Raw genomic sequence first — 13,585 nt, 5'->3', positions numbered from 1 at the left:
TATCAGGTTTATGATAAGATCATGTTTTTTTATTCAATCAGTCAATAGGATCTGCAGTGTAATTTCTAATCAGTTAATTACTGATTCTGTAAGTAGTTCCAGTGTAATTACTACGTTTCCAACTGAAGCGTCAATGTTGTCATTCTGAGAATATATACAGAACCCGCCACTGCTGCCCCCTGCTATTATACTGTCTTTTTTTAAGGCTACTTTAATGTCTGTCCAGGGACGGCATGTGAAAAATAGCGTTCTGGCTTACCCTGGCTTATTGACAGATATGTTATTAATATACACTGTCCCTGTAACAAATAAATAAATAAAAGTATACAATAAATTAAAATTTCATAGATTATTACACACAGACCGACGCTTCCAGGTCTTTACTTCTGTTAATTATGATGATTTTCCACTTCCAGCTAATGAAAACACAACATTTAACATTACATTACATCAGTCCAAAAAATATATATATTTTAATACCAAAATAGGGGCTTAGTAAAGTATGTTTAATACCTTGTCAAAGGTTGTTATTTTGAAAACTACTTGTCTGACAAACAAGCCTTATAGGGACTTCATCACTACACACTAGTAGAGCAAGAAAGATCCATAAATACACGGATGAGCAAGTTTGGTGTGGAAGAACTTGACTGGCCTACACAGAGCCCTGACATCTACCTAATAGAATACTATTACAATCTATTAGGTAGAACACATCTACCTAATCGATTGCAGGCCGCAAGCCATGCCTTCTTGTCCTACATGAGTGTCTCGTCTCATAAATGTACTTCTGGAAGAATGTCAGAAATTCTCATAAACACACTCCTAAATCGTTCCACAAGAGCTGAAAAATTGGCAATACAGTGTACAAAATCTGTCCAGGACCAATCTGTAACCACCTACCTAACCAAAGTCTGGTTGTGAAGATCCCAGACAGCAATGTTTCCATCAGAGCAGCAGGAAAAGCAGACTTTGGAGTCAGGGCTGATGGCCAAAGCATAACACGCTGGTGCAGATGAAGTCAGTTCTGCTTTGATTCGAGGAGTTGGTGTAGCTAAATCCCAAATTGACAAAGTGCTCGCCTCGCCCCCGACGATTAGCGTTCGTCCATCCGGAAGCAGCCGACATGAACGGATGTAGTTATCCCTGTTCTGAAGTACAAGAAAAACACAGCATTACATGTATTGACTGACACTGTCTGGAATATAAGGCTCAAAGCACAGGTCTTACAAGGCAGTCCAGCTGGGATACAGGGGTCTTGTTGCCCGGATGACTGATGTCCCACACCTTTACACAGCCTTTGCCCCCGGTATAGACATGACGAGTCGGGTTACTGATGGTGACAGCACACACCACCTCTCCGTGGCTGAGAGTATTGATCTGCCGTGCATGGCGTGGGATGCCGGGGCCAATCAGAGCATCTGGAGGAAAAGGCACAGGCTGCATTTGTCCATCAGCGCTCACATGAAAGGAATAAGCTCTGGAGGGGACAGAGAGCGGTGAGAAAAGAAAAGAAGATTGAAACGAAAGCAAGCTGAACCGGATGAAAACAAAATGATGTGTCTTTCTTTGTGTGCTTGTCGCATTACAAATTGAGGTGAAGAAACCTACGGTTTTCCACCAGAAATTCCCGTCAAGCTGGGAGGAAGGCCTGGGACACGGATGTGATGGTGAGGATCGAATCCCACCTAAACACAGTGAGAGGATGAAAGTTCATCTACAAATCAAATCAATATCACATGCTTTTGTATTAGGAGTTATAGTTGAATTGATTGGAAAATGTCATAATAAGGTTTAAGAAAGGACAAAATTGAAATGTAATTTGTTTAGAAGTAGCAATCCTTTCAATGAAACATCCTATTTGACGACCAAAGAAAATTGGTTGGAAAGAAGAGATCTTAGATGTGGATACAACTTTTATTTTAAGTACTGATTACAACTATCTAAATGTTTTCTTTCCATTATTTTATTTTAAGCATCTTCCACTATTTGGTCAAATACAATCTTGTGTTGAAGGACAGCTTTTAACATCTGAGGTGATCTAAACGGACAATTTAGAGATATTGTCATACTAATGTTACCCTTAATTAAAACCTATTTTTGAACAGTCTCAAAAACAAAACACTGAAACATTTTCTGTCGAATCTGCTAAAAAGGAATGTTAAGCAACAACAACAAAACTCTATATCTTTCTGCAGCGATCTAGAAAATCCTTGCACCTTACTTTCTTCCCTCTCTTTCTTTGTTGTCTTTACATTTTTAGGGTTACTTTTTGCAAACAAAAGATTTCAGCTCTCTTTAAAGGTTAAAACAGTTCACTTTTTTTTGTTTCTGTCGTTAGACGTGTAAGACCAGCTCCTGTGTTGTTGCCGCTGACCTTCACCTCGAGGGCACCGACACGCTGCTAGATTCGAAAGCCCAATTTTTACATGGCAGAAAAATGCTGGAGGTTGCAAACAGAACGCTGAGATCTGTCTGGGAATATCCGAGGTTTAACTGAGGGGCAGCGGTCTGAATAAAGGTTTTAAAGTCATGACTACTTAAGTTAACACATGTCAAATAAGACGTTACTGACTGATAATCAGCAGTAACGACAGCAGAGTTACATGAAACAGTAAAACGTTTGCTTGGGCTCAAAAAAGCAATAATGTGATAACATAACAAGCTAGAGAGACAGAAGCCTTGACAAGAGAAGGAAAGTCAGAGTCAGAGTGCTGCTCATCATAATGAGAGCGCTAATTGCTTCAGTAAGACAACTGTTGGAAAAAACTGCATGTAGCTGTGACAGGTGCTGTTTGTTTGATTTTACTCTTTGCAAGTGTTGATTTATTTACAGTTAACTCAATATTTTATCAGAAACTAGACCTGCTTAATTTCTTTGGATGATGAAAGAAAAAGTCTGAACTGGGAAGTTTTGTTATATCGGTAAGTTTTAGACATCCCAACACAAACGTACCACTTGTGTGCGTCCGTAGGCCGCCACAGCAGCGGCGGCCACTGCGCTCATCTGCGGGGAGATGTTGTGCAGGCCGGTGTATACGGCGCCTGCTCCGCTCAGCTCTCCGTTCATGCTGGGGTGAGGGACCATTCCGAACGGTCCGGGATACGAGCAGGGCACTGCAAGCGGCGTGCGGAGACCGGGAGCTAGAAGACAAAAGAAAAGCCAAAGGCAGAAGTTGCAAACAGGTCATAGTAAGGCACAAATCCATTCTCCAGTCAGGAAAAAGACATTATAAAAGTGGGATTCATTTTTTTTTTTTAACTAAAGTAATCAGTTAAAAAGTAAATATTAAAATGAAAAGTTCTATTTCTTCAGATATAGAAATATGTCGATATGTACCTTTTTAATGTTTAACATTTAGAAAGGATATAATTATTTAACGTTATTTTAACTTCTTGCTCCAAATTGTGTTTTTAATCTGAGAATATAAAATCATAGATAGATTGAAAACATTAAAATGGCCAAACTGTATGCTGTACAGTACTTAGAAGTCCACTGTTACTCAAGTAAAATTCTACATAAGCCTCCTGTTGCTGTGAAGATGCTTTATGATTAGCAATAAACAAGGCTCACCCAGCAGCTCGGCTCCTGAGGGTTTGCTGGGTGCTGGCCTCAGACCGGGGGTGGAGGTGCTGCTGGGTGTGGGAGCCTCCGACCGGGATGTTGGGGTGCTGGACTTAGACACAGGGGTTGTAGATTTTTCATTCTAGATCAAAATACAAAATAAATCAGAGTAAATTACTGTGAAAACATAAATTCACGTCTAGTAGGGATAAAAAAAAAATTCCTGACCAAAGGAACAAAAACTGCTGCAGATTTTGTTTTTCTCTACATACTTCTTAATTAACAACCACACACACACACACACACAAAATCTATCTATCTATCTATCTATCTATCTATCTATCTATCTATCTATCTATCTATCTATCTATCTATCTATCTATCTATCTATTTGAAGCGATTTAAATCTAACATCAACTTTATAACATCACACAATAGACTGTACGGCCATGACTTATCAAGCAAAGATGAATATCTAATGAAAAAATGAAAAAATTAAGTAAAAAACATGAACTCATAGTCTGTAGAGCCACTTTCAGCAGCAATCACTTGTCTTTCTGTAAGTCTCTCAGATTGTTACACATTGTCTTCCCACGTAAAGCATTGCTTCAGTTCAATAAGGTTTGCAGATATTTGTTAGAATACAGCCCTGCTAAGGCTCCACCACTTCAATCGCGTAGAAGTTTCGACTTTATTCATTTGACTCCAGAAGAAGTTAAGAGGATACGCTCAATGACTGCTAGGCTCCAAGTTCCTGGGCCGACAAAATATGCCCAAATTATCAAACCTCCACCACTGCGCTCAACAGCAGGTATGAGATCTTTGTGCTGATAAGGTAATTTCTTATTCACTGCAACAAATATTGCCACACACATCTTTTACTTTGATCTCAGCTACGCAAAGGACATTATTTATACTATTATACTTTTTCTAATTGTATTGTTAGGGCCTTTGACTTTAACAGGCTAACTTTCTTTGGTTTATGGCAGTTCTACAGAGCACTGCAAGCTGTGACCGTGGGCTAAATTTCCTTGGACATCCACTTCCGGGAACTAGGCAAACCTTTTTTTTTATTTGATAATTGGTCTATACTAACAGAATGAACTTGATTGTATTGGAGATCTTCTTATGTTCCTTTTCAGATCGATGGGCAGCAACAAACGGACATTCTCTAAGGACATTGCTGATGTCTCTCCCCTCTGGCATTGTGTTATCACATATTTATGTAATGCCAAAACCTAGAAACAGACAAAATTTCTCCCCGCTGATAGACTATTCATCAAGTGCCTTTTGTTAACCTAACCCACCAGCTTCATTCCTGTTTAAAATCCAAAGCAGCATAAGTGTACTTAGATGATCACACAGCTTTTCTAATTTGGGTTAATTTCTGTTTTGTAAATATTAATCGTCTGTAATCTATTGCTTGTATTTGTACTCTTGAGGTTAGATTTAAAGCATTAAACAATCTGGTGTCCAGAACATATTAAGGTATTTATCATCACAAGGTTAATATTTCACTATACATTACTTACAGTGAATCTTTGCTATGTATACAATAGCTCAGAATAAAAGGAATTTAACCTAAGAAAAAAGATGAATCAGATCAAAAGGCAGTAAGTCCCCATATGAGTCACTCACCAAATTAATCTCTTTGGATTTGGATGAAGGTGTGCTGCTAGAGGAGGCGACAGAGGAGGGACTCAGGGGGGCATCTTTCTTTAGCAGCCGACTTTTGTCCAATCCGTTCTCCCGAGGAGAGTGGGTGGGACTTCCTCGTGGAGATGTAGGATCCTGAGGTGAGTGAGCACAAATGTATTCAAGGGAACAAGGTTACATTTTATTTCAAGAAAGTAACAAAAAGTAAAAAATAAAAAAAAGTGACATTGGAGGAAAAAAGAGCTGCCAGGTACCTCGTTGGAGACATCCACCACTAAGTTGTCATCACTCTTTTCACCATCACTTTCCTGGGATTCACCAAGAAATATTACTTACATTTTGGAATAATTGAATGAAATAATGAATTAAAATTTAATTATAGTCCTACTGTCTACAGTAAAAGTGTCTGTTCTAATTCATTCTGTTCTAATCAGTCCGCTCTCACCTTTTGCCTTTGTTAATAATATAAATAAAGAATAAATTAAAAGCTAGCAGCTTCATTCATAAACCCTTTGCTCTCTCAAGCTTTTGTCTATTTCCCATCCCTGCTCTTTAAAAAAGGGTAAAAATAGCAGAATCAAGAACTGTGGGATAAAGGATTTAGCTCTCTCGTTTCTAAGTTTCTCTTTCAGTAATAAAACGTTCAATCATCCATCTTCTCCCCTGCTCAGAAAAGGATGATTTGTAACCTCATCACTTACATAGCGGGCGGTGGTCAGCTCCTTGTCATCTGTCTTCTGCTTCTTGCTGTCGGATGAAAAATCGCTGGAACTCCGATGTTTCTCTCCGGCACGGAAACTGGCAGATGGAGACACAGATGATCTCTGAAACAGAAAACGAACAGGTAAACAAACTAAAATAAGCAAATATTTATGTTATCAAAGCAATTACTTACAAATCCAATGTATACACATTCAAACATGATATATTCTTTATTATTCTGATGCATTTTATATAGATTTTTATGAGATAACCACCAAGCTAAATACATTTTAATTTAAATAATGAACACTGAATTTTAGGTAAAGACTGGTCATGTACCACAACCTAAATCAATCCTTATTGTGCTAACAGCTTAAAAAATGGGCTTTGGCTGAAGGAGAGAGGACAAATACTGTTGGTTGATACATCTAGATCAAAACGTCTCAGGATTTAAAACAATTCGTTTAAAATGGCTGAATGTAAATCGTTTGTATTTAATTTTTTGATATTTACCATATCAAAATTGATGTGAGAGTTAGGAACTGTTCTTTTGTATCAATGACTTACTGGGGTTCAAATGTGACACACCACAAATAAGAACACAAAGAGATGGGAAAACATGTCATTCATGTAGTGTGTCGGTTTTCAAAAGTCATGAAATTGTTACAAATAAAAATAGCTAACAACGAATGAAATGTGGCGCTGAAACTGCTACGAACACAGCTGGACAAACACCAAATTTTATCATGCCACTAGATTAGTGAAGAAGATGGCTAGGAAACTTAAAAGAAAAAAAAAACTATCTAAAGCTAATTTTTGAAGATCAGCAGCAAACTCTGTGTGGGATTATGCCACTGCATAAAATAAATAAATTACCTTAACTAAATCTTTACACCTGCTGTCAATGCCTAGAGGGTACTGCATACTAAATAAATACAGATTTTTTTAATTGTATGTTTTTAGATGTTATGAATATAACATGTTTGGAATAGAGCAGCGATAGAGACAATGAAAAACTAACTCGAGGTTTAAACAAAAATAACAAAAAACAAAGAACAAATGTGTTTTTAAATGTTCCCCCTAACAAATCAAAAACTGTGTTTTGCTCATATACAGGGGATTTTACCCTCTATGGTGCATGACACCATCAAAAATTTTAGATAATTCAAAGAAATGAGAACAGACAAGATAGAAGGTTAGTTTTGGTTGGACTCATTTGGGATTCAGTTTCAATTTTAAGATTTAAGATTTTCTTTCTTTGTCTCCCTTGAGTGACCTTAGTTCTGGATAGGGGAGAGCTGCTACAACAATCACAACAACAGTCCATTAAACAAAACGTTAAAATGTCCAATAAATAGAATAAAAGTATCAAAGAAAAAAAAAAAATTAACTAATAAAATAATTATAAACCGCTCATCACAATATCAGCATCCAATCATCTTTACACACTATCTACTGACATTTCTTGCATTATACTCTGCATTATGACTGGTATACTTTCAGTCCGCTTTAGCAAGAGAGATGAATAAATAACGATGAGTACAGGTGTGTGGGCTGGAGGCAGCTCCACCTAGACGCTCTATTCAACAAGTTCTAGTTCCTATACTGGAGGCAGATCCACCCTAACGGCAGATCCCCCCTTACCCCCTCCACGATGAGCTCAGGAGCATAAACTGGCTCTGAGGCGTCCTCCGCACCCCCAGTGATGAGAACAGGAATTGGGCCAGAGGACTACTTCATAATAGGAACAGAACTTAAGGAATCCTCCTTGACATGAACTCGTAATTTTATGGCTTGATTACTGGTAGCTGGATCACCCCTGGTGGCAGACCCATGAACTGATGGTGAAGAGGGGTGACAATATAAGGCTCTTAAAGCAGTCCTATAATCCTTTTCCATTTCTTTCATCTTCTCCTTCAATAGAGGTGAATAGCTCCTAATTAAAGCCTCTCTCAGTCTCTTAATAAGGGGAACAAAAGATATTATCTTGTCCTCTAGTGTTTTGTAAGGGGCATCAGAAGAGCTGGTTTGAGGAGCTCTAGGTGACTTGACTATGGCAGGCAAAAAAAGTCGATCCTGCCAGGCTGGATGGAGACGAGGACAGGGCAGCTGGAATGGTGGAAACAAGCGACAATGACACTGAAGCTGAGGCAAGCAGAGGCTGGGCAGTGTCGGCTGGAGGTTCCACTGGTGGAGTTTTGCCTAGGAACCCTTTGACACCCCTTACCGGCGCTAAGAACCCTTAAGGTATCCCACAATTCTTTGTGTGACATGACATATCAGCACAGCCCTCGCACGGAAATCAACAAAATCTCAGGAGAGAAGAGAACACACACATTGTAGTTCATTTTCGGAAGGCTGTAGGCCCAGATATGACTTGCATCATCCATACGCAATTCCGTCACATAACGACATTGGAGTTAAAGACTGTCCGAATTCGGCACAGCAGTCTGAAGCTCCTTTTCCTCCCCACCATAGAGTTCTTACTGTTGACCCTGTGAAAGGTCAAAGAACAGGAGCTAGAAACTATTATTAAGGGTATTCAGATGGAGCCGATGTTGACCCTGTCAAGAAGATGAAGGTAGCTGGACAGGGTGGTGAATCAGAGCTGTCCTCCAGAAGCTTTGCACGATACTTTGCCTGCTTCTCGGGACAAATATTAGAGCAGGTCCAGTTTCTCCCCGCCAGAACCAGAGCACTCCTCCAGAGCAGTAGCAGAGCATGGAGCTGTGACAGGCGAGCTGGAACCACGATCGGTGGGCAACTGTCGTTGTCTTCGGTGACAAAGACCAGTCCCGAGCAAGCACTAAAGGGGATGGCAGGATCTCCTGGTAGGTTCCTTAATTCTTCTCCCTTCTACTGTTGAAGCCAGGCATCAGTTTCCGTCACAATAGCAACTCCTGCCAGCGACAGGTTTATTTTGGCATGAACAGGGTATTCAAGTCAGACACGGAGTACGTTTTAAAAGTTTATTGTAAAGGTTGGAGTAGATGATAGGCACGAGATGGCGTCAAAGACAGGAGATGAACAAGTAGACCGGTGACGGTCGCTGGCTGGCTGGCTGGCTGGACAGGTGATGATGATTGAGACTGGCTGACAGGTGGAAATGGCTAAAACTGACTGGTCAGGTGATGAGAGTGAGTGGGAATGGCAGTCCAGTGGAGTTTGACCAAATCCATAAACCAGAAAACAGTCAGAGACTTGACCAGAAAAGCAGGCTGATGGCTCACCAGAGCAGGCAGAGCTGACACCAGAAACAAACAGGATCAACGAACAACAATGACGAAAGAAAGAAATGAGTGATGAGTTGTAACTTCACTAACTCCTGGTGCTATCCCAGCTTAACGCAACAAAACAGTGCTGCTTCCATAACAGACTGATTGTGGCGCCCTGTTGTTGGATGCAGCAGCTAAACTGATGTTGCTTATTTCAAATCAAGCTTTACATCTTTTACGCATTGTCCCTGAATGGTCAATGCTCGTTGAGAAGCAGCGATCAAAGTAATGCCAGTCAGACATTGGTCCTATTTCTAAGAATGTCTTTGCTGATCTCCAACCCACATTGGGAGGCGCTGCTCACCCAGAATACACTAGATGGAAAGGAAAAAAATAAAATAAAACAAGACCTTTAGCTCGACCTTTCCACTAACTCACGCTTGTAACCTTTCCACTGCCCTTTGCCGTGCTGCAAGTGTTGATGACAACGATTCTGAGCTGGGGGAAGGGTGAGGCTGTGTGTGTTTGTAAGTGTGTGTGTGTGTGTGTGTGTGTGTGTGTGTGTGTGTGTGTGTGTGTGTGTGTGTGTGTGTGCTTGCGTGCGTGTATTACTTGTTCTTGTTTACATTTTAGTCCTCTGGTTGTGCAAATATCCTGCAGATATCAGTGTGTGTATGGGCGTGTGTTTCTTCGTGAGTGATAGAGGAGCAAGTTGAGCCATTGCTCTGTGTCGCCTTCCTTTCAGGCTGATTAGATTAATTAGCCTGCAAATTAGCTCTTTTCAAAAACATCAAAGCAAATTAATTTTGCTGCAAAAGACAAATGAAGGCCCCACCGGCTGAATGAACATTGTAACAGTGACTAACTCTATGGTGTGGGTGAGTGAAAGTATTAATTGTCACTGACATCATAATTACATTTACCTCCCGTATCTAATTGATTCTGCGAGACTTGATAATAGTATCTGTGGCCTCTTGTTTCCTTTTCTATTCATTTTAAAAATGCTCTCTCTGGGTCTTACATCAATGCAGATCCTGATTTATCCATTCTAACTCCAAACTAGGGCTGCTACTTACTTATTGACATGATCATTGGTGTCGATCTGTAGTGATTGTAACTTTTAGTTGACACAAGTTTATTGTGCTTCTTAAATAACAATTGTTGCAAAACATTTTCCTTGAAGTTGTCATGAGTGAGTTTGAAGCAATAATTCAATCTGAAAAACTCACACAGAAAGAAAAGGCAATTAGAAGAATTTTATTGATACAATATTTTAAGAGTTTGGCGCTCAGACCTAGGCAGGAAAAATTCACGCTGAATTATACTTCATTATGCATAAGCAGGCGTATGAGAATAGGGATATTTCCACCCAGCCCTGAAACTGGTGGTGGAGTGGAGATAAATAAAGTTGTTCAGTCCATATGATGATCTGTTTGAGCTAGATGTCCGACTTGATAAACCCAGGTTTGCATGAACTGTCCATGATGAGCAAGCATGAAGCGACTGTGGAGAGGAAAAACTCCCCTTTGGGAAGAAACCTCTGGCAGAACCAGGCTCAACATGGCGGTCTTCTGCCAGACCGTTTTAAGGAGTGACTGGGAATTCCATAAGAGTCCAAGAGGAATCACACTCTGATAGGGACGAGGTTGAAGGAGGACCATAGGAAAGCCAGGCGGAGCTGTGCTACGATGGTGGAGAAGGGGATGGAGGTGGGGTGAATCCGGTCATCAGAGTCTAAACCAGACACGGCACGCCACCGCTTGCTCGCTGGGCAGAAGGCCGAGACGAGGATGTGGAGTTCTTTTAAGATGAACCCAGGATGCTGATTGGCTTCGAGGCGGAGCAGTTCAAAACTAATTTGCTTGCGTTGGAGGCGGATGAGTCTGATTGATGGAGGTAGGCAATAGAGTTTCTTCAGTCTGAATTTTCGCTTTAGCTCCATATTAATAGGAAATGGGGGTGGATTTATATAGTGCTTTTTTACCTGTCATACTGACAACTAAAAGCACTTTACACTGGAGCTACATTCGCCATTTTTACGCATAAACATGCAAATATAGTGCTACACAGATCGGTATGCAGTTTGGGGTTAAGTACAATGCCCAGCAACAAGTCAAGATGTGAAAGGAGGAAGCTGGAATCGAACCAATAACTTTCCAGTTGCAATATACGTACCCTACCCTGCAGATAGAGCATCTTATTATTCCCAATTGAGCTGTGTTATGAATATTTTTCAAAGTATTCAAAGGCCGACATGGTCGAAACAGTGGAAATACTTCCAGTTATATGAAGGCAAGTAGGGGCATTGGATGCTCTGAAAGGTTCCTTCATGAATCGAAACAGCAAAAGAGACAAACCCAGGGCTGAAACAGGAATAAAATAACAATTTGTCAGGATCACCAAGGGTTTGGTTATTTATTGTAGTTCCCTGCGGATTCTGCAGTCTGGTTGCCTGTGCATATTCTCAGTTATCCGGATCATCCCAATGGCAAACAGGCTTAAGTTGGAGGCAACCGAATCAAAACGCACATCACCTACTGGAGCACAAACTGTTAACAGAACTCTGATTTACCGGACTGACAACATTCCCTCTGCCACAGAGGAGAAAGAAAAAGAACACAAACACATCAGGAAATCACTGCAAACTTGTGGTTACCCAAAATGGTCCATTGTCAAATCAGCCAACAAAGCTAGCAGAAAAAAACATCACAGCGTCGAACACAGAGAAGAGAGCGGAGAGATGCAAGAACCTTATCATTGCATGTGTGTCAGGAGTTTCTGAGAAACTCAGGAGAATTTTCTCCAAACACAATATACCAGTAAATTTCAAACCTAATAACACTCTCAGACAAAAACTGGTTCATCCCAAAGACAGAACACCCAAACCACAGCTGAGCGGCATTGTGTATGCCGTCCAATGCAGCAAGGACTGCTCAGACTCCTACATTGTAGAAACTAAACAATAGGTACATAAATGCATGGCACATCACAGGAGGGCCAGCATCTCTGGACAAGATTCAGCGGTCCACCTGCACATCAAGAACAAAGGACACTCTTTTGATGACAATGATGTCCAGAATTAGGACAGGGAGAACAGATGGTTTGAAAGAGGGGTGAAAGATGTCATCTTGGTCAAAAGAGAAAAGCCATCACTAAAGAGAGGGGAGGATTGCGTTTCCAACTCCCCAGTGTTTACAGCTCGGTCCTCCAACACGTTCCAAAGAGACAACATCAACAGTCTCATCAGGATTCAGGTGACCAAGTACTCCACTCACACCAAGCAATAGCTTTTAACGACCCAGGACAGTGACGGATGGGTCATTGATTTGCATCTAACAGAATGCGCCGAGGAGGATTGGCATCCATATCTTTAAAAACAGCAGTGCTCCAACTGCAGGTTGCTCAAGTGTGAGTCACCAGAATTTGTTTAATTTTCCTTTCAATATTTATGTCAATAGTATAGTCTGGTACCTGTTAGATTCAGTTTTTGTCTAGTTAGCTTATGTTCTTTATTATTTTAGTAGTTCAGTTAGAACTTCATTTTCTGTTTGCCTTTCTTTAGTTTTGTTTCTGTTTAGTATTTATAATATTAGTGTATCTGGTACCTGTTAGCTTCTGCTCCTGTTAGTTAACTTCTGTCCTTTATTATTTCTGCTGTTTGGTTGGATCGTTATCTTCTCCCTGCTCTTCTTAGTTTAGTCAGGTTTCTCTACTATTATCAGGCCATTCTCATATATAGTTTCCTATTAGATTCAGTTCTCCCTCTGCTTCGCACTACCCAAGTTTGCCTCTGTTTAATTGAAACATACTCATTTCACCTGTGTGTAATTAGTTCTACCTGCTACTCTTCCCGTTTCCCCTCCTATATATTCTGCCAGCCAGCCATTACAGATTGTCAGGTCCTTCGCCTTCATCCATCTATGCTACCCTGTTCTGGTTTATCCCTGCGGGTTTCCTGATATATGTATCCTGTAAGCTTGTTTCCTTTAATAAATTATCACTATCTTAAACATGTGACTCCTGAGTTTTGATATGCATTTTGGTCTGTCCACAGCAAACCTGACACTACTTCTAAAGCTGTTGAATGCTCTCTGTGGTTAGACATGTTGTCGGTTTGCTATGTTTTCCAGCTTTTGAGGACAGTTGACAGGTCATCTCTGTCCTTATGTCTGCTTGGGTTAATCTGACTATAACAGGCTTTAATAAGTCTTTGTCAATTGAGCAAAAGCTCCTGGATAGGAGTCAAATCATATTCCCCAAATTCAGCGAAGGTCCGTGTGTCTTCGATTTAAGCCTGTAGTAGTTGCTCACATGACTCACGTGATTGTAAGTGAATTTTATTTATACAGCAGCTATCTCAGGCCGCAGCGACAAAGTACTTCTTTAAAATTGTATTTTACTTTGCAGTAAAATACAATTAAAAGCCTTTTTTATAGACATCATAGCATTC

At 40.4% G+C, this 13,585-nt stretch overlaps 1 protein-coding gene across 5 annotated transcripts in view; it reads right to left on the bottom strand.

The window, feature by feature from the left end:
• LOC105928411 (transducin-like enhancer protein 4) overlaps positions 1-13,585 on the bottom strand; it is a 59,516-nt gene that overhangs the window by 8,426 nt on the left and 37,505 nt on the right. For all 5 annotated transcript variants that reach the window (XM_036144022.1, XM_036144023.1, XM_036144024.1 and 2 more), the window contains 8 exons: positions 5,920-6,042; positions 5,473-5,526; positions 5,201-5,353; positions 3,572-3,704; positions 2,954-3,141; positions 1,609-1,685; positions 1,228-1,477; positions 901-1,148 (listed from right to left, as the gene is read on the bottom strand). In XM_036144022.1, the coding sequence (XP_035999915.1) occupies positions 901-1,148; positions 1,228-1,477; positions 1,609-1,685; positions 2,954-3,141; positions 3,572-3,704; positions 5,201-5,353; positions 5,473-5,526; positions 5,920-6,042 (1,226 nt within the window). The remainder of the gene's footprint in view (positions 1-900; positions 1,149-1,227; positions 1,478-1,608; positions 1,686-2,953; positions 3,142-3,571; positions 3,705-5,200; positions 5,354-5,472; positions 5,527-5,919; positions 6,043-13,585) is intronic.

The sequence above is a fragment of the Fundulus heteroclitus genome, chromosome 12 (assembly GCF_011125445.2).
Source record: "Fundulus heteroclitus isolate FHET01 chromosome 12, MU-UCD_Fhet_4.1, whole genome shotgun sequence".
Lineage (NCBI taxonomy): Eukaryota > Metazoa > Chordata > Actinopteri > Cyprinodontiformes > Fundulidae > Fundulus > Fundulus heteroclitus.
This window is presented reverse-complemented; position numbering and strand designations above follow the sequence as displayed.